The sequence below is a fragment of the Salmo salar genome, chromosome ssa22 (assembly GCF_905237065.1).
Source record: "Salmo salar chromosome ssa22, Ssal_v3.1, whole genome shotgun sequence".
Taxonomy (NCBI): Eukaryota; Metazoa; Chordata; class Actinopteri; order Salmoniformes; family Salmonidae; genus Salmo; species Salmo salar.
The window spans coordinates 30408534-30431045 of NC_059463.1; the positions used below are offsets into that span (position 1 = coordinate 30408534).

The 22512-nt window shown below is 42.4% G+C and overlaps 1 protein-coding gene across 1 annotated transcript; it reads right to left on the reverse strand.

Annotated features, from left to right (window-relative positions):
- Nucleotides 1–14803: 14803 nt before the first annotated feature.
- Nucleotides 14804–18530, reverse strand: LOC106583194 (PAK4-inhibitor inka1). The gene is made up of 3 exons (XM_014167101.2): nt 18353–18530; nt 18212–18249; nt 14804–15901 (listed from the first exon to the last, which is right to left on the reverse strand). Exons 2-3 carry the CDS (start codon nt 18212–18214, stop codon nt 14933–14935), a joined length of 972 nt encoding a protein of 323 aa, XP_014022576.1. The 5' UTR covers nt 18215–18249; nt 18353–18530; the 3' UTR covers nt 14804–14932.
- Between the last annotated feature and the right edge of the window lie 3982 nt (nt 18531–22512).

Here is a 22512-nt window from a genome sequence, read left to right on the forward strand (position 1 = left end):
TAAGGAAGTGGTCAGATGACGCTGAAGCTAAGCTACAGGACTGTTTTGCTAGCACAGACTGGAATACGTTCCGGGATTCTTCGGATGGCATGGAGGAGTACATCACATCAGTCACTGGCTTCATCAATAAGTTCATCGATGACATCGTCCCCACAGTGACCGTATGTACATACCCCAACCAGATGCCATAGATTACAGGCAACATCCGCACTGAGCTAACCCGGACACATAGAAATTCCGCTATGCCCTCCGATGAACCATCAAACAGGCAAAGCGTCAATACAGGACTAAGATTGAATTGTACTACACTGGCTCCGACACTCATCGGATGTGGCAGGGCTTGCAAACTATTACGGACTACAAAGGGAAGCACAGCCGCGAGCTGCCCAGTGACATGAGCCTACCACACGAGCTAAATAACTTCTATGCTCGCTTTGAGGCAAGCAACACTGAAGCATGCATGAGAGCATCAGCTGTTACAGACGACTGTGTGATCATGCTCCGTAGCCGATGTGAGAAAGATCTTTAAACAGGTCAACATTCACAAGGCCGCAGGGCCAGACGGATTACCATGACGTGTACTCCGAGCATACACTGACCAATTGGCAAGTGTCTTCACTGACATTTTCAACCTGTCCCTGACCAGTCTGTAATAAAAATGTGTCAAATCAAATCAAATCAAATGTATTGGTCACATACACATGGTTAGCAGATGTTAATGCGAGTGTAGCGAAATGCTTGTGCTTCTAGTTCTGACCATGCAGTAATATCTTACAAGTCATCTAACAATTTCACAACAACTACCTTATACACACTACTGTAAAGGAATGAATAAGAATATGTACATATACAGTGGGGCAAAAAAGTATTTAGTCAGCCACCAATTGTGCAAGTTCTCCCACTTAAAAAGATGAGAGAGGCCTGTAATTTTCATCATAGGTACACTTCAACTATGACAGACAAAATGAGAAAAAGAAATCCAGAAAATCACATTGTTGGATTTTTTATGAATTTATTTGCAAATTATGGTGGAAAATAAGTATTTGGTCACCTACAAACAAGCAAGATTTCTGGCTCTCACAGACCTGTAACTTCTTCTTTAAGAGGCTCCTCTGTCCTCCACTCGTTACCTGTATTAATGGCACCTGTTTGAACTTGTTATCAGTATAAAAGACACCTGTCCACAACCTCAAACAGTCACACTCCAAACTCCACTATGGCCAAGACCAAAGAGCTGTCAAAGGACAGCAGAAACAAAATTGTAGACCTGCACCAGGCTGGGAAGACTGAATCTGCAATAGGTAAGCAGCTTGGTTTGAAGAAATCAACTGTGGGAGCAATTATTAGGAAATGGAAGACATACAAGACCACTGATAATCTCCCTCGATCTGGGGCTCCACGCAAGATCTCACCCCGTGGGGTCAAAATGATCACAAGAACGGTGAGCAGAAATCCCAGAACCACACGGGGGGACCTAGTGAATGACCTGCAGAGAGCTGGGACCAAAGTAACAAAGACTACCATCAGTAACACACTACGCCGCCAGGGACTCAAATCCTGCAGTGCCAGACGTGTCCCCCTGCTTAAGCCAGTACATGTCCAGGCCCGTCTGAAGTTTGCTAGAGAGCATTTGGATGATCCAAAAGAGGATTGGGAGAATGTCATATGGTCAGATGAAACCAAAATATAACTTTTTGGTAAAAACTCAACTCGTCATGTTTGGAGGACAAAGAATGCTGAGTTGCATCCAAAGAACACCATACCTACTGTGAAGCATGGGGGTGGAAACATCAGAACTTAAAACTTTCCACCTTCAAGCAGACCACCATAGTCCCTGTGCCCGAGTACACCAAGGTACTGTAACCTGCCTAAGTGACTACCGACCCGTAGCACTCACATCTGTAGTCATGAAGTGCTTTGAAAGGCAGGTCATGGCTCACATCGATACCATTATCCCAGAAACCCTAGACCCACTCCAACTTGCATACCGCCCCAACAGATCCAGAGATGATGCAATCTCTTTTGTACCCCACACTGCCCTTTCCCACCTGGACAAAATGAACACATATGTGAGAATGCTATTCATCACTAAGGAGCCTGGGACTAAACACCTCCCTCTGGACTTCCTGATGGGCCGCCCCAGATGGTAAGGGTAGGCAACAACACATCTGCCACACCCTCAGGGGTGCGTGCTCAGTCCCCTCCTGTACTCCTTGTTCACCCATGACTGCATGGCCAAGCACGACTCCAACACCATCATTAAGTTTGCCGATGACACAACAGTGGTAGGCCTGATCACCGACAACGATGTGACAGCCTTTAGGGAGTAGCGGTACAGAGAGGACAGAGACCTGGCAGTGTGGTGCCAGGATAACAACCTTTCCCTCAACGTGATCAAGACAAAGGAGATGATTGTGGACTACAGAAAAAGGAGGACTGAGCATGCCCCCATTCTCATCGACAGGGCTGTAGTGGAGAAGGTTGAGAGCTTGAAGTTCCTTGTTGTTCACATCACTAACAAACTATCATGGTCCGAACACACTAAGACAGTCATGAAGAGGGTACGACAATGCCTATTCCCCCTCAAGAGACTGAAAAGACTTGCCGTGGGTCCTCAGATCCTCAAAAAGTTCTACAACTGCACCATCGAGAGCATCCTGACTGGTTGCATCACCGCCTGGTATGGCAACTGGTCGGCCTCCGACCGCAAGGCACTACAGAGGGTAGTGCGTACGGCTCAGTACATCACTGGGGCCAAGCTTCCTGCCATTCAGGACCTCTATACCAGGCGGTGTCAGGGGAAGGCCAAAGATATTGCCAAAGACTCCAGCCATCCTAGTCATAGACTTTTCTCTCTGCTACCGCATGACAAGCGGTACCGGAGTGCCATGTCTAGATACAAAATTATTCTTAACAGCTTCTACCCCCAAGCCATAAGGCTCCTGAACAGCTAATCAAATGGCCACCCGGACTATTTGCATTGTCCCCACCCCACCCCCATTTTTACTCTGCTGCTACTCTTGGTTTATTATCCATGCATAGGCACTTTACCTCTACCTACATGTACATATTACCTCAATTACCTCGACTAACCGGTGCCCCTGCACATTGACTCTGTACCGGTAATCCCTGTATATAGCCTCGCTACTGTTATTTTATTGGAGCTATTTAATAAATACAAAAATTGTGATTGATTTTCTGTTCATTTTTTTATTTGATTTTTTCCAGTTAATTCTAGTAAATACTTTAACACTTTTTTTCTTAAAACGCCATTGTTGGTTACGGGCTTGTAAGTAAACATTTCACTGTAAGGTCTACACCTGTTGTATTCGGCGCATGTGACCTATCAAATTTGATTTGATTTAACCTAGCTCCTAACCCTAACCCCACCCTAGCTAACCTTAGCCACCTAAGAAAACATTAGCAACCTAGCCACCTAACTAACTTTAGCCACAACAAATTGGCAGTCGTAACATATCATACGTTTTGCAAATTCGTAACATATTGTACATAATGCAATTTGTAACATACACTGAGGGTAAAAAACATTAGGATCACCTTCCTAATATTGAGTTGCACCCCCTTTTGCCCTCAGAAACCCCTCAATTCATCAGGGCATGGATTCTACAAGGTGTCAAAAGCGTTCCACAGAGATGCTGGCCCATGTTGACTCTAATGCTTCCCACGGTTGTGTCAAGTTGACAGGATGTCCTTTGGGTGGTGAACCATTCTTGATACACACAGGAAACTGTTGAATGTAAAAAACCCAGGAGCGTTGCAGTTCTTGATACACGCAAACTGGTGCGCCTGCCACCTACTACCATACCCCGTTCAAAGGCACCTACATTTTTTGTCTTGCCCATTCACCCTCTGAATGGCACACGTACACAATCCATGTCTCAATTGTCTCAAGGCTTAAAATCCTTCTTTAACCTGTCTCCCCCTTCATCTACATTGATTTGAAGTGGATATAACTAGTGATCAATAAGGGATCATAGCTTTCACCTGGATTCATATGGTCAGTCATTGAATGTTTTGTACACTCAGTGTATTGTACGGATAGCAATTCATAACATACATACGAAATGGATGATGGACATCCACAAATGAATACACACCATACGAACCTTAACATATCAAACTGACTGAAATATCCCGGATTTACATGAACTATGTTACAATTTTCAAAATGGATTAACAATTCCACATTGAACACGGCATGGTGATGAATTACGGCCATGGCATCTGTTTGGTGACAATCTAATATTTTTGCAGATTTTCAGTGTGGAACTTGTATGTTTAGGGGGGTTATAGCCTAGGCTAACCAATTTTAAATGGCACTAGCAGTTTGCAAAGTACCTTAAGCGGAAAATAGATTGGACACAATTATTCAAAAATTGCAGCTCGTTGTTGGATCACATATTTTCCTACTTCAATCAACCAGTGCACATAGAATTTGTAATAAAACTGTTGTCATTTAGGCAAGGAATGTAGCTTGTGTATCCCATCATTTAAATATGTTTTTATAGGCATTTATTTCTGGAGCTTGTGTGCTCACTTAGCACACATGATTGAATGAAACAAAGAAGGGAAAGGGAATTTAGGGAGAAAAATGGTGTGATGCTCGGCTTGGTTTCTTTTTTGTTGTGCCCTGCAAACGCACATGTACAAATGGAACACTAGAGTCAAAGCAAATTAACGTTGTCTTCAAGACAATTTAACTTGCCCGTTCGGGCATCCACAAAGCACATTCCACCAAATAGTAAAAAAAAATAATAATCTCTGGTTAAAAGATCGAGCTTTGATGTCCGTTCGAGTACCTGATTACTCTTGCCCATCCCTAATATGTTGTGATTGGAGAGGGAATGTTTATAGTGGTATGGTGGCTGTAATAATACAAAATATTCTGGAACTCAGTTCTACAGGTCCTGCTGGGTATAAAGACAAGAACTAGGGAGAAGAGGCTGATTTATTGATTTTACCCCTCAGAGTCTGTGTGTTTTGGAGAGAGAAAGCATGTGAGGATTCTGGTGACTCTGTTTGTGTGTCTGGGAGAGTGTGGATATTTGTGTGTTTGGCAGTGAGAGTGTGTCTCTCCAAACAGTATTTCTTACAGTTTGGTCATTTCCTGTTTGAGCACACACACAGAGCGACACACAGACAGCAGCTTCTTCTTATAGCAGGGGCATGGAGGAATGCATAGATCTTCTTTCCATATGTGTCCATTTCACAGCTTTCCATGCTTGGGTTGAGGTCTCTTTGTGACTCTCATTATGTTACTGCAGTTGATCACTGTATAAAATGCACTGAATTCCTACATGTCAAACTATGATTTCTTACTGTATGCAATGGTCATTTGGCATTGATACTGCATGGGCCAATTGCCCTCAATAAGCTTCCCATTACAAACAAACATAAACAGACTACACAGCGATGTGAAATGTTCTGCTTGTGCCATTGTTTCCAACAATTGTCTATTATTGCATGACAGTCTTACTTGGACGTCTCTTTTCTTAGACAAAGGGGGAACTGGGCTCTGTTTTATGCGAGTTTAGAAACAAGAGATCGAGCGGGAAACAGAAAGGGCATTAATTGGCTCCAGAGAAGTTCATGTTTTTTCCGTTCTCCTCTATTGTGGTGTTTTTTCTCTTTTTCCGATGCTTGGAGACGTCACGGTTGTGGCTGGCAGCGGCTGTGCTTTAGTCTCTGTTCGTGACTGCTGGGGTTTTTGGAGAGGAGCGGCTCACATCTAAAATCAAAATCAAATCAAATTGTATTGGTCACATACGCCGAATACAACAGGTGTACACTTTACAGTGAAATGCTTACTTATGAGCCGATTCCCAACAATGTAGAGTTAAAAATAAGACACATTTTTGCTAAAGAAAAAAGTAAATAGTAACACAATAAAATAACAATACCGAGGCTATATACAAGGAGTACCAGTACCGAGTCAATGTGCAGGGGTACGAGGTTGTTGAGGTAATACAGTATGTACATGTAGGTAGGGGTAAAAGTGACTAGGCAATCAGGGTATATAATAAACAGAGTAGCAGCAGCATATGTGAAGAGTGTGAAAGTGTGTCTATGTGTGTGTGGCGTCAATATGCATGTGTGTGTGAGCATGTGTTGATCCTGAGAAAATCTTACCATTCTCACACTTCTAATTATGCATCTACTGTAAATCAGAGGAGGCTGGTGGGATGAGCTATAGGAGGACGGCTCATTGTATGGAAGCCACATGTTTTACTCCGTTCCATTAACTCCGTTCCAGCCATTACAATGAGCCTGTCCTCCTATAGCTCCTCCCACCAGCCTCCACTGCTGTACATGCAAACAGAGTATAATGTCCATCATGCAAAGTGTTCCTACATGAATCTACTCACTATAACCCAAAAAACACTGCACTGCATGAAAACACACAACCTTCACATGATTTATAGACTCCTACATCAACTGTGATTCGACCTTTAGCACGGCTGTACATGCAGAGGTCGTATTTATACTGAGTCATGACTTATTTGCCTGTGAAAGAACCTGTTTGGCCCAGCAGAGGAAGAGGGGTTTGACCCCAGGGGTCATGTTTGGCCTTCATTGCGTTACGGCCATGAGAACCCAGGCAGGCTGGCCGGGCTCAGTGCAAGCCAAGGCCTTGTGGGATGCTCCCTCTCTCTGTGTGTGTCAGCCCCTCTTATGTTTCCCATGAACCTCGTGGTTAAGGTTTAAGACACATCATGACATGTAGAGGAGTACAGCTGTGTGTTGTCACTAGATCATAAAAGCAGAACATATTAAAAAGTCTGCTCTTTTACAAATGGATTAGGGCCATTTCATTATACAACCTTTAATTCTCATGAATAAGATAACGTTTCTTCTTATTTGATGGCAAGATGAATAACCATTTACATGATTTAAGACTATATAATAAAACTAAAGGCACAATTCTAGGCTGAAAATGAGATATACCTTACTCCTCTAGTCCTACTGACAATGCTGTGAAGGCTGTGTCTGTGAATATGTGGAGTGATTACTGTGTGCTGAGTGAGGAGGACTCATTGCTGACTGCACCTTCTGATTGATTTTATTTACCCAGTCCTCTCAGAGAGAGATGGGCATTAATCACGTTCAGCCTTTGTCAGCCTTTCTCAGACTCCAGCCTTGACTGACTCCATCCACACACACACACCCCCCTCCACTTCCTGCCTACCACGCTCTCTCTGTGGAAGATTAGCGAGTGAAGAAATTGTGTGCGTGTGTTTTTGCGTGCGCGCTTGCATGTGTGTGTAGGTGTGTGTGTGTATCACTGTGTGTGTGCACCTCTTCTCACATGGCACCAAGACAGAAGGGAGCGAGAGAGGGAGAAAGAGTTGATTATATCTTCTATCAGAGACAGAAGTGGTCTAGCCCAGTGGCAGATATATCCTTAATCCTCAGTCTGTCTGAGTCTGGGTCTGATAGTGGGAAGCTCAGCACTGGGCAGGGCTCCAACACATTTTTTTTATCCTTATATTGCTTTAGATTCTGCAGAGTCTGCAGGCCCACAGTGGTCATAATTATTTTCTAGCATTCAAAAGCTAACTCTTCAACTACGTTGTCCTCAGTTACTTTTTCTCTAATAGAACAGACATCCTGTGAGATCATTACTGTACATATGGTGTTGTTGTTGTCCACATGTTTGGCCTCAGGATGTTTTTTGACCCTCCTGAGTTTACTGAACTATACTGATTCTCACTGAGGAACACTGCTGCTACACTTGGCTGATTCATTTCCATTCCAGAGAGGGAAGTTTATGAACGGTTGTTTAAGAGGTAGATAATGAATTTAATAGAAGCATTGACAGTAGGATCAGACTTTCTATAGATAAGTATTCTGGAGAAAGAGCACGACAAACAGCCAGGCTTATGTTATTATTTAATTGTAAATGTAACCTTTATTTAACTAGGCAAGTCAGTCAAGAACAAATTCTTATTTACAATGATAGCCTACCAGGGAACAGTGGGTTAACTGCCTTGTTCAGGGGCAGAACGACAGATTTCTACCTTGTCAGCTCGGGGATTCAATCCAGCAACCTTTCGGTAACTAGCCCAACTCTCTAACCACTAGGCTACCTGCCACCCCAATGTTGAGACAACTGCTTAGCCTAGTTCTAGCTTGTTGACACCCAGTAGCCAGCACGGTGGGATGAGTTCAGACATGCTCCTTTATCCCCCTCCCGTTCCCTCCATCTCTGATCCTGACACCAAACCACATTCCCTGGAAGTGGTTACGGAAAACCAGGGCTTCTGACAAAAAATGTAACCACCATTATGTTTTTTTGGCCAATCAGACTTCTAGGTGACATCTTTTACTAACGTGCATAAATCAATCATCTTCCGTGTAATCAGCGTCTGCAGCTTCCAATGTATGGTGAAATGTAAAAACACCATGACTGAACTGTTTTATTACTTCTTTCCACTCTCCTTTGGAAATTGAGAAAGAAACAACGTTCCCTGTCTTCACAAGATATCAACTGCTGTTTTGAAACCCTTCCTGGGGTGGGATATTAACCACGGCAGGTAACCTAATGGTTAGAGCGTTGTGTCAGTAACCAAAAGGTTGCTAGTTTGAAGCCCCGAGCCAACAAGGTGAAAAATGTGTTGATGTGATCTCGAGCAAGGCACTTAACCCTCATTGCGCCGAGGTCAACATTGATAATGGGACACCCTGGCCATGACCTCACTCTCAGGGGGAGTTGGGATATGCAACAACAAAAAAAGAAATACAATACACACTTGTACATGTGTTAAATATAAGCACCCACTTAATTATTATATTGGTTTTCTATGTAAACCACATATAGCGAGTAGAATCTAAATGTTGTGTTTTGAATTGAGTTTCGAACTAGGCAAAATCCTGAACATACTACACAGACTGCACAGAGGTATGAGACAAATGTATGCTAAATGCTAACTGACTGTGGCCTTCACACCTTTATCCCAGCCTAAAAGTGGTGGCAATTGTTGTCTGGGTCATTACCATGGCTGAGCAGCTCTAGGGCTGATTGGAGGGGCTGTTGGCAGGTACGCTACAAAGTTCTTTGTCACCCATCCACCACAACTCCTCTCTTCTCATTTCTAGTCTCTCTGTGAAGAGCATGACCAGTGCTTAAATATCCAGTGCTTGAATTGAGCTGGTACAAACTGTTTTGTACTGCCTGACCTCCAGCTCCTCTTATAGAATACTGACTCTACCCGCACCTAACTATATAAAGAGTACCAGCACCCACAACGAGACCCAGTACCTATTTCAGTCCACTTCAAGCACTGCACATCTCCATTCCCTGTGTAGTAGTTAGCCCCCTGCCCTGTAGTTAGCCCCCTGCCCTGTAGTTAGCCCCCTGCCCAGTAGTTAGCCCCCTGCCCAGTAGTTAGCCCCCTGCTGCTCACACCTCTCATCTGAGACCCCATCCCCTCTGCGACATTTGTCCACTTGATGTCACAAAGACAATTCGTCCACCCCCTGCTCAGATAGCCCCTATTGAATCCATTCAAATACAGAGCCCGTTTAGGATCCGGTCTGTGTCTATACTGTTCCCAGAGTGTTGGTGCATTTCAGGTTTGGGGGTTACTGATTATACCTGGCTTTCACCCTTTTCTCCTTACAAACTGATTTACTGCAGTTTAGAAAAGCTCTGACTGAAATTGGTTTACTCTGACACTGCAAAGCCACAAGAATGACAAACATGTCAAACTTTAACAGAGGTCTGTCTGTTTGATTCAGGCTTGCTGCCTCAGATCATCTGCCCGAGCTGATCGCTCGCTGCCCTCATCCTCTCACCTGCATGGCATCGCGTGATCTCTAAACCATCACACCTCCGGCATCCTTCAAAACACCTGTCTGTCTGCCCGTCTGGCTGTCTCACTGACAGTCCTCAGAACCCCAGTAATGATAAAGCAGTGTAGAGAAGCTAGAGTTGACCACTCATAAGTCTTCTGAGGATTACTATGGTATTACTATTGTAATCACAGATCTGTAGGGTCTTATTAGGGCAGCAGGTAGCCAAGTAGTTAAGAGCGTTGGGCCAGTAACCGAAACGTCACTGGTTTGAGCCGACTAGGTGAAAAATCTATAAATGTGACCTTGAGCAAGGCACTTAACCACAGGAGGTTGGTGGCACCTTAATTGGGGAGAACAGCTCGTGGTAATGGCTGGAGCAGAATAGGTGGAATGGTTTCAAATACATCCAACAATTGGTTTCCATGTATTTGACGCCATTCCATTTGTGCCGTTCCAGCCGTAATTATGAGCCGTCCTCCCCTCAGCAGCTTCCACTGCACTTAACCCTAATTGCTCCTGTAAGTTACTCTGGATAAGAGTGTCTGCTAAATTACTCAAATGTAAATGTTATTAAAGATAGTCAAGGATAATTTAATGGTGTATTGTTGAAATGATTGCATTTGAACGACACTAGATACTACTATTCAATGGACCAGAGTTCATACAGTAGAGTAGACGTCTCTGGCTGTTACCCAACCCCGGTGTGAGGGAGACATGACACGACAGCTTCATCTCAGTTTAGTAGTTGTCATCCACTCCTGTGTGAGCCCCCTGTGCCACAGGGCACTATAAGGACAGGGATAAGAGGACCAGGCTCATTAGTGGCACCTTTAATGACTTCTACAATCAGCACATAACACTTTTTATTCTAAATCAGCAAAAAACACAACACCTCAAGCATCTACCGACTCAAACTATGATCTATAGACCAAGTCAAGTGGAGGAACAAAGAAAAACTTTTTGGAAACTGTATGTTGGTGTAAAGTAGGCTTAGTAAAATTTGCTTGCTCCACAACTCCACAGCTTGCTCCACAACTCCACAGCTTGCTCCACAACTCCACAGCTTCATCTCTCTATATCTCTATAAATTATTCCCAGAGCTGGAGACAGATTGATGCACATAGTAGCCGGGGTACCTAATATTTCTAAAAAAGGAAGCTATACGCACTCAGAATACTTCCATACAAACTCCTAAGTTCAAACCCTCGTTTCTTCAAATACCAGACAAACCACTCTCATCCAGCCTGTTCTTTGTTGAGCATGTTTCTATAAAAAGATTTTCTCAGCCATTTTTCTGTCCTTTTTTTCAATGTAGAAACTTAAGACATTGGAGGATAAGGGTTGACCTCATCACAGCTGCCTCAGGTAGAATGGCCCTGGCTGGCTTTCTTGTAGGAAACCTAGATAAACAGGCAAAGATAGACGACACCCTGAGAGAGTCATCTCTAATCCCCCGAGTCCTCCCCTGAGTCTTCCTTAGCACATGTGATTGGTGGGGCTGTTTGTCCCTATGGAACTCTGGGAGAATGTGTGAGATTCTATGCTGGAAACTCTTTTCCTCTTTACTTCTTAATGCTGTCAGTGTACTTTTATCATTAAACTGGACATAATAATTATAGAGAAAACCCTAAATTAGTGTATATCTTATTTTGATGTAGATTTCCTCTATCTGTAACTTGTCTGAGTGAGCTAGCATTTTGTACTGAATGAGTGGAAACAAATGGTACCCTCCATTAGCCAATGACTGTGGATGAGTGGGCACTATCTGTGAGTCCAGCAGCCAAGTGACTATTAGAGCTGGATAAAGGAGGCGGTGGGCTGTTAGTTTGCTAGTGAGAGCCCTGCTTAGTAAAGCGAGGGATGAGGAGTAGAGTAAACTTATGCTCAATCTGAACACAGCTGCTCTGCTCAACTTCTCCTCGCATATCTCTGTTTGGACACATGAGACATTTGCTCATAAGACAGATGCAGCTGGGGCTGAGGCAGGCAGATATTTGTGTTGATACACCCTTTCTCTCCCCACAGTCTGGAAATATCTTGGTTGTCCTCTTTACGCTCTCTGGGATATATTCAGATATATTCAGTCCCTGTAGGTAGGGTAATATAGTGGAGTGGAGCAGTGAGACACAGGAGGTTGGTGGCACCTTAATTGGGGAGAACTGGCTTCTGGTAATGGCTGGAGCAGAATGGTATTAAATACATCAAAGTCCGTTCCAGACATTATTATGAGCCTTCCTCCCTCAGCAGCTTCCACTTATGTGAGGACATCGTGTTTTAACTGAGTTAAATATATGCCCTGAAGGAATACATGAAAAATATATATATGCAGTGAAATGTGTGGTTTTACAGGGTTAGCCATAGCAGTACAGCACCTCAGGAGCAAATTAAGGTTAAGTGTCTTGCTCAAGGGCACATCAACAGATTATTCACCTTGTAGGCTCAGGTATTCGAGTCAGCAACATTTTGGTTACTGGCCCAACACTCTAACCGCTAGGCTACCTGCCACCCTACAAATGAGGGCAAATTAGATGAGAAAATATAATTTATTCCAACTTTTGTAAAGAAATCTTTGTGGTCTTTCATTTTATCATTCAATTATTTGATAACTGGAATGATAAAACGGTTTAAGAAAAACAGTAGTCTGGTGACTAAACGGTCCAAATGGTTTACTATCTCTTCTCAAGCTGGCATGATTTCTACCACCCTTGATGCTATTTGCTTTGAGTTCTAGATGTTTCTAATTAACAACATAGGGTTGTTCCATTTGATTTCAATCCCTTTTTGACCGCACCCCTTTTAATTTGAACAAAACTTTCTATATATATTTTTCCATGGTAGAAGTGGTCAGAAAGTAACTTTTTGAACCGGAATGACAAAACATTTAGGAGATAGAGGTGCTCCAAGTTTTGCATACCCCACCCTACCATGAGACATTCATGTCTTCATCACTGGAAAAGATAAACGGTTGAGGATTATATCATTTAAAAGCTTAAAAACAGGGTTGGCAAACTATTTATAATTTCTAAAATGTTATATTTTTTTAATTGTCACTTTTTAACCATTAACGCCAATTATCTAAAAACAGGTAAACATAGATTTTTTTTTTTGTGCCTTAGACCGTATTTCACATAATCGGAGGTGTTTGTTTGTGTTGTGCGAGCCATCGGTTGAGACAACATGCTGTTGAATACAGGGCGGGTGTCATGTTTTGGCTGATAAATGTACTAAAATGGGAATACATTTTTAATTTCCTCTTTCAAATGGTAGCACAAAGATGGTTGACATAACTTTTATTAAAAAAACATTTTATTTCAAGAAATGACAAAATAGTTTGACAAACCTGTTTGTAAGCTTTTCAATTATATCCAACTCAACCATTTATATTTTTCAGTGATGAAAACAAGGATATCTCACAGTAGTGTGGGGTATGCAAAATGGGGTAACTTTCAGCACCTCTATCTCCTGAATGTTTTGGCATTCAGGTCCAAAAAGTAACTTTCTGACCACTTCTACTATGGGCAAATGTGTATGGAAAGTGTCGTTCAAATCAAAAGTGGTTCGATCAAAAAGTGAATGACATCAAATGGAACAACCCAGTAATTAAACCCTGCTTTGCGTTCAAAGTGGAATTATTATGTTACCCCATAATGTCAAAGTGGAATTATATTTTTGTTGTTGTTGAAATTTTAACTAATTAATTAAAAACAAAAAACTGAAATGTCTTGAGTCAATAAGTATTTAACCCATTTGTTAGGGCAAGCCTAAATAAGTTCAAGAGTAAAAAATATTCTTAACAAGTTATGTAACCGATGTGAAACGCTAGCTAGTTAGCGTTTCAATCGGTGACGTCACTCGCTCTGAGACCTTGAAGTAGTTGCTCCCCTTGCTCTGCAAGGGCTGCGGCTTTTGTGGAGCGATGGGTAACGATGCTTTGTGGGAGGCAGTTGTTGATGTGTGCAGAGGGTTCCTGGTGCGAGGAGAGGGACGGAAGTTAAACTGTTACATTGATGCTGTTGACCCGGATCACTGGTTGCTGTGGAAAAGGAGGAGTTCAAAAGGGGGGTGAGTGTAACCGATGTGAAATGGCTAGCTAGTTAGCGGGGTGTGCGCTAATAGCGTTTCAATCGGTGACGTCACTCACTCTGAGACCTTGAAGTAGTTGTTCCCCTTGCTCTGCAAGGGCCGCGGCTTTTGTAGAGCGATGGGTAATGATGCTTCAAGGGTGAATGATGTCTGTGTACAGAGGGTTCCTGGTTCGAGGCGAGGAGAGGGACGGAAGCTATACTGTTACAGTTTCATTGACTCCGTGTGCAATAACAGTGTTTAAAATGATTTTTGAATGACTACCTCATTTCTGTACCCCATACATACACATCTGTAAAGTCCCCCAGTCGAGCAGTGAATTCAAACACAGATTCAACCACAGAGACCATGGGGGGTTTCCAATGCCTCGCAAAGAAGGGCACCTATTGGTAGATGGGTAAAAAAAAAAACAAAAACAGACATTGAATATTTTCCACCCAGTCACTACAAAGATACAGGCGTCCTTCCTAACTCCATTGCCAGAGAGGATTCACCTTTCAGCAGGATAACCTTAAACACAAGGCCAAGTCTCAGTGAATGTTCCTGAGTGGCTGAGTTAAAGTTTTGACTTAAATATACTTGAAACTCTATGGCAAGACCTGAAAATGGTTGTCTATTGATGATCAACAACCAATTTGACAGAGCTTGAAGAATTTAAAAATTAATATTTGGGCAAATGTTGCACAATCCAGGTGACTTCGAGGCTTACCCAGAAAGACTCACAGCTGTAATCACTGCCAAAGGTGCTTCTACAAAGTATTGACTCAGGGTTGTGAATACTTATGTAAATGAGATATTTCTGTATTTCATTTTCAGTAAATTGCACAAAAATGTAAATACATGTTTTCACTTTGTCTTTATGGGGTATTGTCTGTAGATGGCAAAAAAACAAATATTTCCAATCTCAAATAATACAATGTTTTATTTTTGCCAGCTTATAGTCAGAACATAGTGATAACATTTAAAAAAAACATTGTGACTTTGGGAATTGTCTATTGTTTAGAATGAGAGTCTGTTAGTGGCTGACCTGGTGTCAGATGTAGCCGATGATGTCATTACAGATAATAGGCTGTCTGCTGCCAGTCTTCATGAGGGCAGTGAATTGATAGAAGTCTGTGTCTAGATCATTCAGGCCAGAGTGGGACTGGTGGAAGAAGGGGGACTGGCGCGGGGCAGGGGCCTGCACCCCTAGGGGGCAGGAGAGTCGTTTGGGGGCCATAGCTGTCCGACTCACACGAGAAGAAGAATCTGAGGACCTCATCCTCACTCTCTCCTCTACACTCTTTGACATGCCAGCTATTTTACGCCTCATGTTGACCAAGAAGCCTCGAGCCAGTCTGCACCCAGAGATGGGCTTCAGTTTTGCTGGTTCGGGGAAGTCCGGTAGGTCCATCCAGTTCTGTATGAGGTCAGCAAAGCTGTTGTCCCCCAGTACCAGAGGTTGTCTGTTCCGTCCCCGCGTCAGCAGCGATGTGGTCCAGTCCTCAGGGTCATTGGCCTCGAATGAGGTCCAACTCTCCAGGGATGCATCTGATGTGGATTTAGGTCGGACCCGGCCACTGGGGGCCAGGTTGGTGCGGAGGCAGGCAGAGGAGGACACCCGTACATTCCTGGTCCTCCTGAGCACCACGCCCTCGTCCTGCCAGGAGGCCTCAGAGTAGCCAGAGTCAAACTCCAGACTTTTCTCACTGCTGGGGGAGGTCAGACCCAGGCCAAGGCCCAGCCGGCTGCCTGCATCCTCCTCCTCCTCCAGAGGACTGGCCAGACAGCAGGCTGAGTCATAGGTGCTGGCCGTACTAGCGTCAGAGATGCGCAGGCGGGTACGGCGCTCTAGCTGAAGTGCCCTCTGATGGCAGGCTCGTGCCACTGCAGAGCGGTGGGCAGGGGTGATTGCAGGGGCAGCAGCAGGGCAGGTCCTTCTCAAATGCTTCAGGTCCTGCAGGGACCTCATCATGTAGTGCATCTGGTCCCGCAAGCAGCCTCCAGAGTCACGCAGACACAGCTGGGAGAGACAGAGAGTACACAGAGTCAGACACAGCTGGGAGGGACAGAGAGTACACAGAGTCAGACACAGCTGGGAGAGACAGAGAGTACACAGAGTCAGACACAGCTGGGAGAGACAGAGAGTACACAGAGTCAGACACAGCTGGGAGGGACAGAGAGTACACAGAGTCAGACACAGCTGGGAGGGACAGAGAGTACACAGAGTCAGACACAGCTGGGAGAGACAGAGAGTACACAGAGTCAGACACAGCTGGGAGAGACAGAGAGTACACAGAGTCAGACACAGGCTGGTACACACACACTATGACACATTACTATGTTCACTTAAAGAAAACAAAGTCAGTGGTTGAGTGCTATTCTTTTGTTGTTGCAAATATTTTCTATTAAGCCGGTGAATAGAAAATCATATAATGCATGTTGTAAATAATGTCCAGCCTGCAGCAGATGTTTGATAGACTGAACATTCTTTATGAAGTCTGGTGAACTCTTTCTAATAAGCACACTGCATTTGTTGGTGACTATAATAGAGACCGGCTCTGTAGGACAGGCTCAGACTTGCTGATTGGGTGACTGCTGCTATGTTTCGACTGTATGAAAGAGCTACACCTCTTCTCTAATGTTGAACTTCCACAGCAACACACAGCCACAATAAAAAATACCCAAGCTCTACCTGTCCTGCTCCTCACACCCTTCTCAGATACAAAACTGTATCACACCACACTTGACCAGTTTTCATATAGATCCACCCACACCAAATTTAATATCAAAGTTATCTCCCACCACACCTACTGTACGTTAATTTACTTCACCACACCTGTGCCTAAATGTGTGTAACACAACCATCATCCGCCCACACTATAATGTCTTTGAGGTTTTATTTTAACAATATTAAACAACAAGTCTCCCTTCTTCCTAACACTGCAATATAAAGGCTGAAGTCTTATGGAAATTATGGCTACTTTTCTGTAGGGGGATCTGCAGGGGGATTGAGGTTTCTCTGATGTAGTTCAAGGCACAGCATGTAGGTATACTGGTGTGTGTCTCTTTAAGAGTGCTGTGTGCCTGCATATGAAAGTCGGCTGTGACATACTAAAGACCATATGCTCTAATTTCCTTTCCCTCTGATTCACAGGGACCCCCTCTGATTGGTCCAAACCAACCAGTGAGCAGCGTCGGCTTACACTCAAAATCAAACAGGGTTGACAGAGCATAAAAGTGTGTGAACCACACAACATTACCTCTGAAGGAAAAAGGTGGGCTACAAAACATACACAACAAAACACACACACTGATACTTAAAAAAGTGGGATGGAAGAGTAAATAATGTAGCCCTGGCAGAGATTGTAACTGTTAGTTAAAAATAAAACATTGAGAGGATCCATTAACTCTTTTCATGTCAGTGATAATACCATACAACAGTACCAAATGGCATTACAATAGTCATGATGGCCTGCAACCTTCACCTTCAAGCCCTTTATGGGGGGGACTGATCTGACAATGAGGTGATAAATGTTTAGCAGACCAGAGGAGGAGAGACATGAAGCCCTCTGAGACACAGGTTAATGTGCCAAGACCTTCAGCCTCTGTTTGCTCTCATGACAACACTATTAGATGCAGCAGGAACTTGAGTCCGCAGCCACAACACAGGTTGCGTGGTACTCTCATATAGACACACCACTGCCTATAAAAGTCAGACTTAGATTAAACATTATAATTTAGCTATAGTATAATAACCTTCCTGCAGGGATGCAAAAAAAAATGTGTCCAAAAAGGACAAAGTGATTACACCATATCTACTTTCAAGAGTCAAGTTAAATACAACTAGGAAGGAAATGATGATGGAGCCCTTTCCATACACAGAACATTTAAATAATCTCTAGCAAATTAAACAACCATATGCCTCCTAAATTTAGAACACATTAACAAACTGCTACTTGTTTGTTTACCCGACACATGGCATAGCCTGCAGCGGATAGCACCACTCAGCAGAGGCATTTGGGCATGGGCATCTATAGTCATTATGCGGGACAACGTCGTCTGTGGACAGAGCTCGTCTGTGTCCCCATATGCTGGTGTATAATGCCATTATTTCAGGGACTGACAGTTAATTTAGTGTTTATAAATACATGGCGCCTATTTCATTTTAAATATGGTAGGCCTGTAGTTTATCTAATTCATTGTCGCTTTACGAACAGAATAATGCCAATTTGGTAAGAATGTGCATAAACCAATTACAATGCCATTGTCCACTACTGTACTGTATTGCATGATAATCTATGCTTAGGTTACAGAAGGGAAAAATACTTACCATTTTATTTATTTAAGCATCACCGTCACAATTAACTCCTAAAATAGAAAAAAAGAGGAGATAATTCCTGCACGTTTTAGTCTAGAAATACAGTAAGAGCAAAATCCTTCATAATTATATAATTAGTCTGTTAATACTCACATTTGATATGGCACGTTGCATCCAGTTTGACATTAATCCCTAAAGGGTTGATATCTTCCCATAAAGTCAATTTCGCGCACAGCTGTTGGTATGAATCCTCGCGACTGAAGGCGCACGGTGAAGTTGTAGTGATTTTGTCCGTTTGGTTTCTCCAGCGTGCGCTCTCCAGCCAGTTATAGAGCGTCGCATCTCTGAAGCAGTGAAGCAGCCAATCAGAGTTTGAAATCTGATCAAGTGAATAGCTAGTCGCCACCTCTTTACTACACACATCTGTATCATGATCTTCTAGACATTCACACATCATGCGCTTGTCATCGGTGGCATAAATGTCATTTCAAATGGATGTTGTGTCACTGGCCTACACACACACTACCCCATAATGTCAAAGTGGAACTATGTTTACGACATTTAAAAAAAACACTTTGTCATAAAAATGGTGGCTATGCATTTACTAAAACAATGTTTTTATCAATGACAGATGTGTAGAAATATTTGTGTTATTTTTTGGTACTAAACATGCCCGTTTTTTATTTTACCCCTAGGGTGTGCTAATATAAATATAGATTGAGAAATTCTTCAGGCGTTTCTGAGGTCACGAGTTCAATTTGTCACGACGATTATTTTCTGGAAGACCCACGTGGAACCAGCAATCCCAAATGGGAAACAGTTAAGTCTTTAAAGTATGTGAGGCTGCATTGTGCTTTTGCCGATTATTTTAACTTGAAGCTATGCAAAGATTTTACGGTATTCCAGCAAAAGGAACTCAATTCGCTGTTAAAAATTAAATCAGCCCTAAAAGAAATGTCAAATATGCTGTGGAGGCTCCAACGGAATGTAATCTATAGTCTAAGTACATTAAACACATAGCTAAATGCTTTAAATATATTGCGCAAAAACATTACTGAAATGGTTGAAATTACAGATTAATTATGTTTGAAAATTAAAGCACGAGGGCTGCCACAGGGATAGAAATGTATAGGGACATATTTGTCGCCATCTAGTGAGATATATGCTGAAAGCCACTGAGCAGGTGATAATCACCTACTGTCAGTGGGTCGTCACCCATTTGCACCATTTTTGTCATGTATTGTTATTCAAGTCAGTGGGAAGGTGCCTGATGTACAACTGTTCACTGTTAATTGGACAAATCCAAATTCGATGGTCTGCTATTCATGTGCAGATGTTCATCTCATCAACCATGATGGCACCAGATCTGTGTAGGTGCATCATATTCCCTGACATGTCTCAACCTGCTTCTACAACTTGTCCTTTTTCTGCAAGTGAGTAGTTCAACACATTTAGTCCACACATATTTTTCCATATGGTGCAAAATCCAATGTATAACCTAGTTCTCCAGATGCCTGACAACTCAGTCCTCCAATGCTTATTCTAATGTACTAAAACCAGCCCAAGCTACCTCAATGACATCTTGTAGTGTCCATGGGGCTGATTTTATAATGATGTTCCATGTTTGAATTAAGTAATTCACAAGATGCTTTTAGGGTCTTTTGGATGTGTTTTTATGAAAAGGGCCACTGCTTTCTATAAAAGGGTCCATCATCATCATTTAATGTCTCTGAAAAAATTCCCATTAACAACTGCACACTTCAATTATAAACCTTTTTATGTGTGTAATAGCAGCTGTAAATGCTGCTGCCTCTACATTTTGGATCAATTATGATTGTTTCTTTAAATGCATTAGGCCTAAGTAATTACACTGTGCCACTTCTTTTAAATGGGTTTGTGACCATTACTGCATTATGACCGATTGAAATGTGAATTCATTTTAGGAACATCCAGGCCTTTCTTTCTAATGTGTCAGCCAGTATACATTAATTAATATGCAGTTTTCATGTTTCCAATCTCTTTCCTGTTAATGTGATTGTTAGATAATAGAACATGTTATCAGTTAATCTTGATTTTAGGATCATAAATGTGGTCATGTACTGCATATCTGAGGTGGAGTACATTGCATTCGGAAGGTATTCGGACCCCTTGACTTTTTTCACATTTTGTTACATTACAGCGTTATTCTAAAATAGATTAAATATATTCTTTTCATCAACCTACACACAATAAATACCCCATAATAACATAGCAAACAGTTTTTTAGACATTTTTGCAAATGTATTAAAAATAAAAAACAGAAATAGCATACTTACATATGTATTCAGACCCTTTGCTATGAGACTCAAAATTGAGCTCAGGTGCATCCTGTTTCCATTGATCATTCTTGAGATGTTTATACAATTTGATTGGAGTCCACCTGAGGTAAATTCAATGGATTGGACATGATTTCGAAAGGCACACACCTGTCGATATCAGTGGCGATTTTAGCATGTAAATCTTGGTGGGGCAAACACATTTTTGGGGGGGGATGCATGCCAGCAAAGCCACTACACAGCACAACACTAAACAATACATTAATTGCACTATAACGGTGACAAACACTACCCACAAACTGTTAGGGCCTGCATAAAGCTGTCCCAATAGCAGTCCCAACATCTTACCACTGCTACATCTGGCTATCAGTGGAGCCTATCTGGCTATCAGTGGAGCCTATCTGGCTATCAGCGGAGCCTATCTGGCTATCAGCGGAGCCTATCTGGCTATCAGCGGAGCCTATCTGGCTATCAGCGGAGCCTTGTCTGGCAGCAAAACAGTTAATTCAGCCTCATTTAAATCAAATCAAATAAAATTGTATTGTCACATACACATGGTTAGCAGATGTTTTTGCGAGTGTAGCGAAATGCTTGTGCTTCTAGTTCCGACAGTATCTAACAAGTAATATCTAACAATTCCACAACAAATACCTAATACACACAAATCTCAGTAAGGAATGGAATAAGAATATCTAAATATATGGATGATATAATATAATTTACTGTCTTTTAAAAAAACATAGCTCATATGGCTGATTTGCTTAAACAAATGTGGTTTCTACTGACAATTGAGATGTACAAACTATGGCATAAGCGGATAAGAGGCAATCCGTAATTTCAATTAAGACATTCATGAGGGAGCTAGGACAGATGTAGTCAATATAGCTATTTGTTCAGCACTTTTAAAATGTACTGCGACAGAATTCAGAACATGGGCCGTTCTTGCAGTGTTCTCCCTGTACACCAAGTCCGAACCGTAGGATAAATAAAGGGGGCATATAAGCAGACAATGAAAGCTCTTACAATATTCGATGATTACATTTCTCTAAAACAGGTTATAGGCTACATGTGCACCACCAAGTCAGAACAGTAGGCGAAATTAAGAGGGGAAAATAGACCAAATTATTAGGGTGAGGCACATGGGCTACTAACAGCTTACTACACAAAATACACTTAGTATTACTTTCTTAGCTACAGTATACATATCTTCCTGGCATATTACATCATTTAAGCAGCAGCATACAACACATTTTTGGACTCACCTTGTTGTGCTGTGCTCACTTGAACAGGAAGGTGGTGCGGCAGTCCTTGAGGGCACATTTTGTCATCAAACGTTGTCATCAAAGTCTGGCATTCTCTGGATTTATGGTGCTTTCAAGACAACTGGGAACTCTGAAAAACACTAGGTCGAATCATGATGACGTCAGTGATCTTCAGGTCGTAGCTCTAGAAAGAGGCTAGAGTCCCCGACTTACAATTCCGAGTTGGATGACCGTTCAGAACATATTTCCCAGTCAGATCTATTTTTTTCCTGAGTTCCCAGTTGTCTTGAACTCACTGAAGTCAGATTTCCCAGTTCCGAGTTAACAGTTGTTTTGAGCACGGTAGAAATTATGCTGGATTGACAGCATGGCCAATGTTGAATGTTTAACATTTTAAGCTTGGAAAATAGACCCTTAAACCCAGAATTGGGACCACACACCCACTGCACTGAATAGCAGACTTGTGATTGCTTTGCAATGCTTGCAGTTAGCCACTGATTCCTTCCTCATTGTTGAATTTGCGATTTCCAACTTGTTGTGTAATTTTTATGTCCAATGCCCAATGAGCACTGATATGTTTTATCTATATCTATTTCTCTTCATTATTTCTCTTAAAATGACAAGGATTAAAAAGGATTTGCCAGTAGATTGTCGACTTGATTCATGATGATGGCTGCTAGCGAAGATTTGATTTTGAAAGTATGATGTTGACATGATCAGTCCAATCAAAGCTACT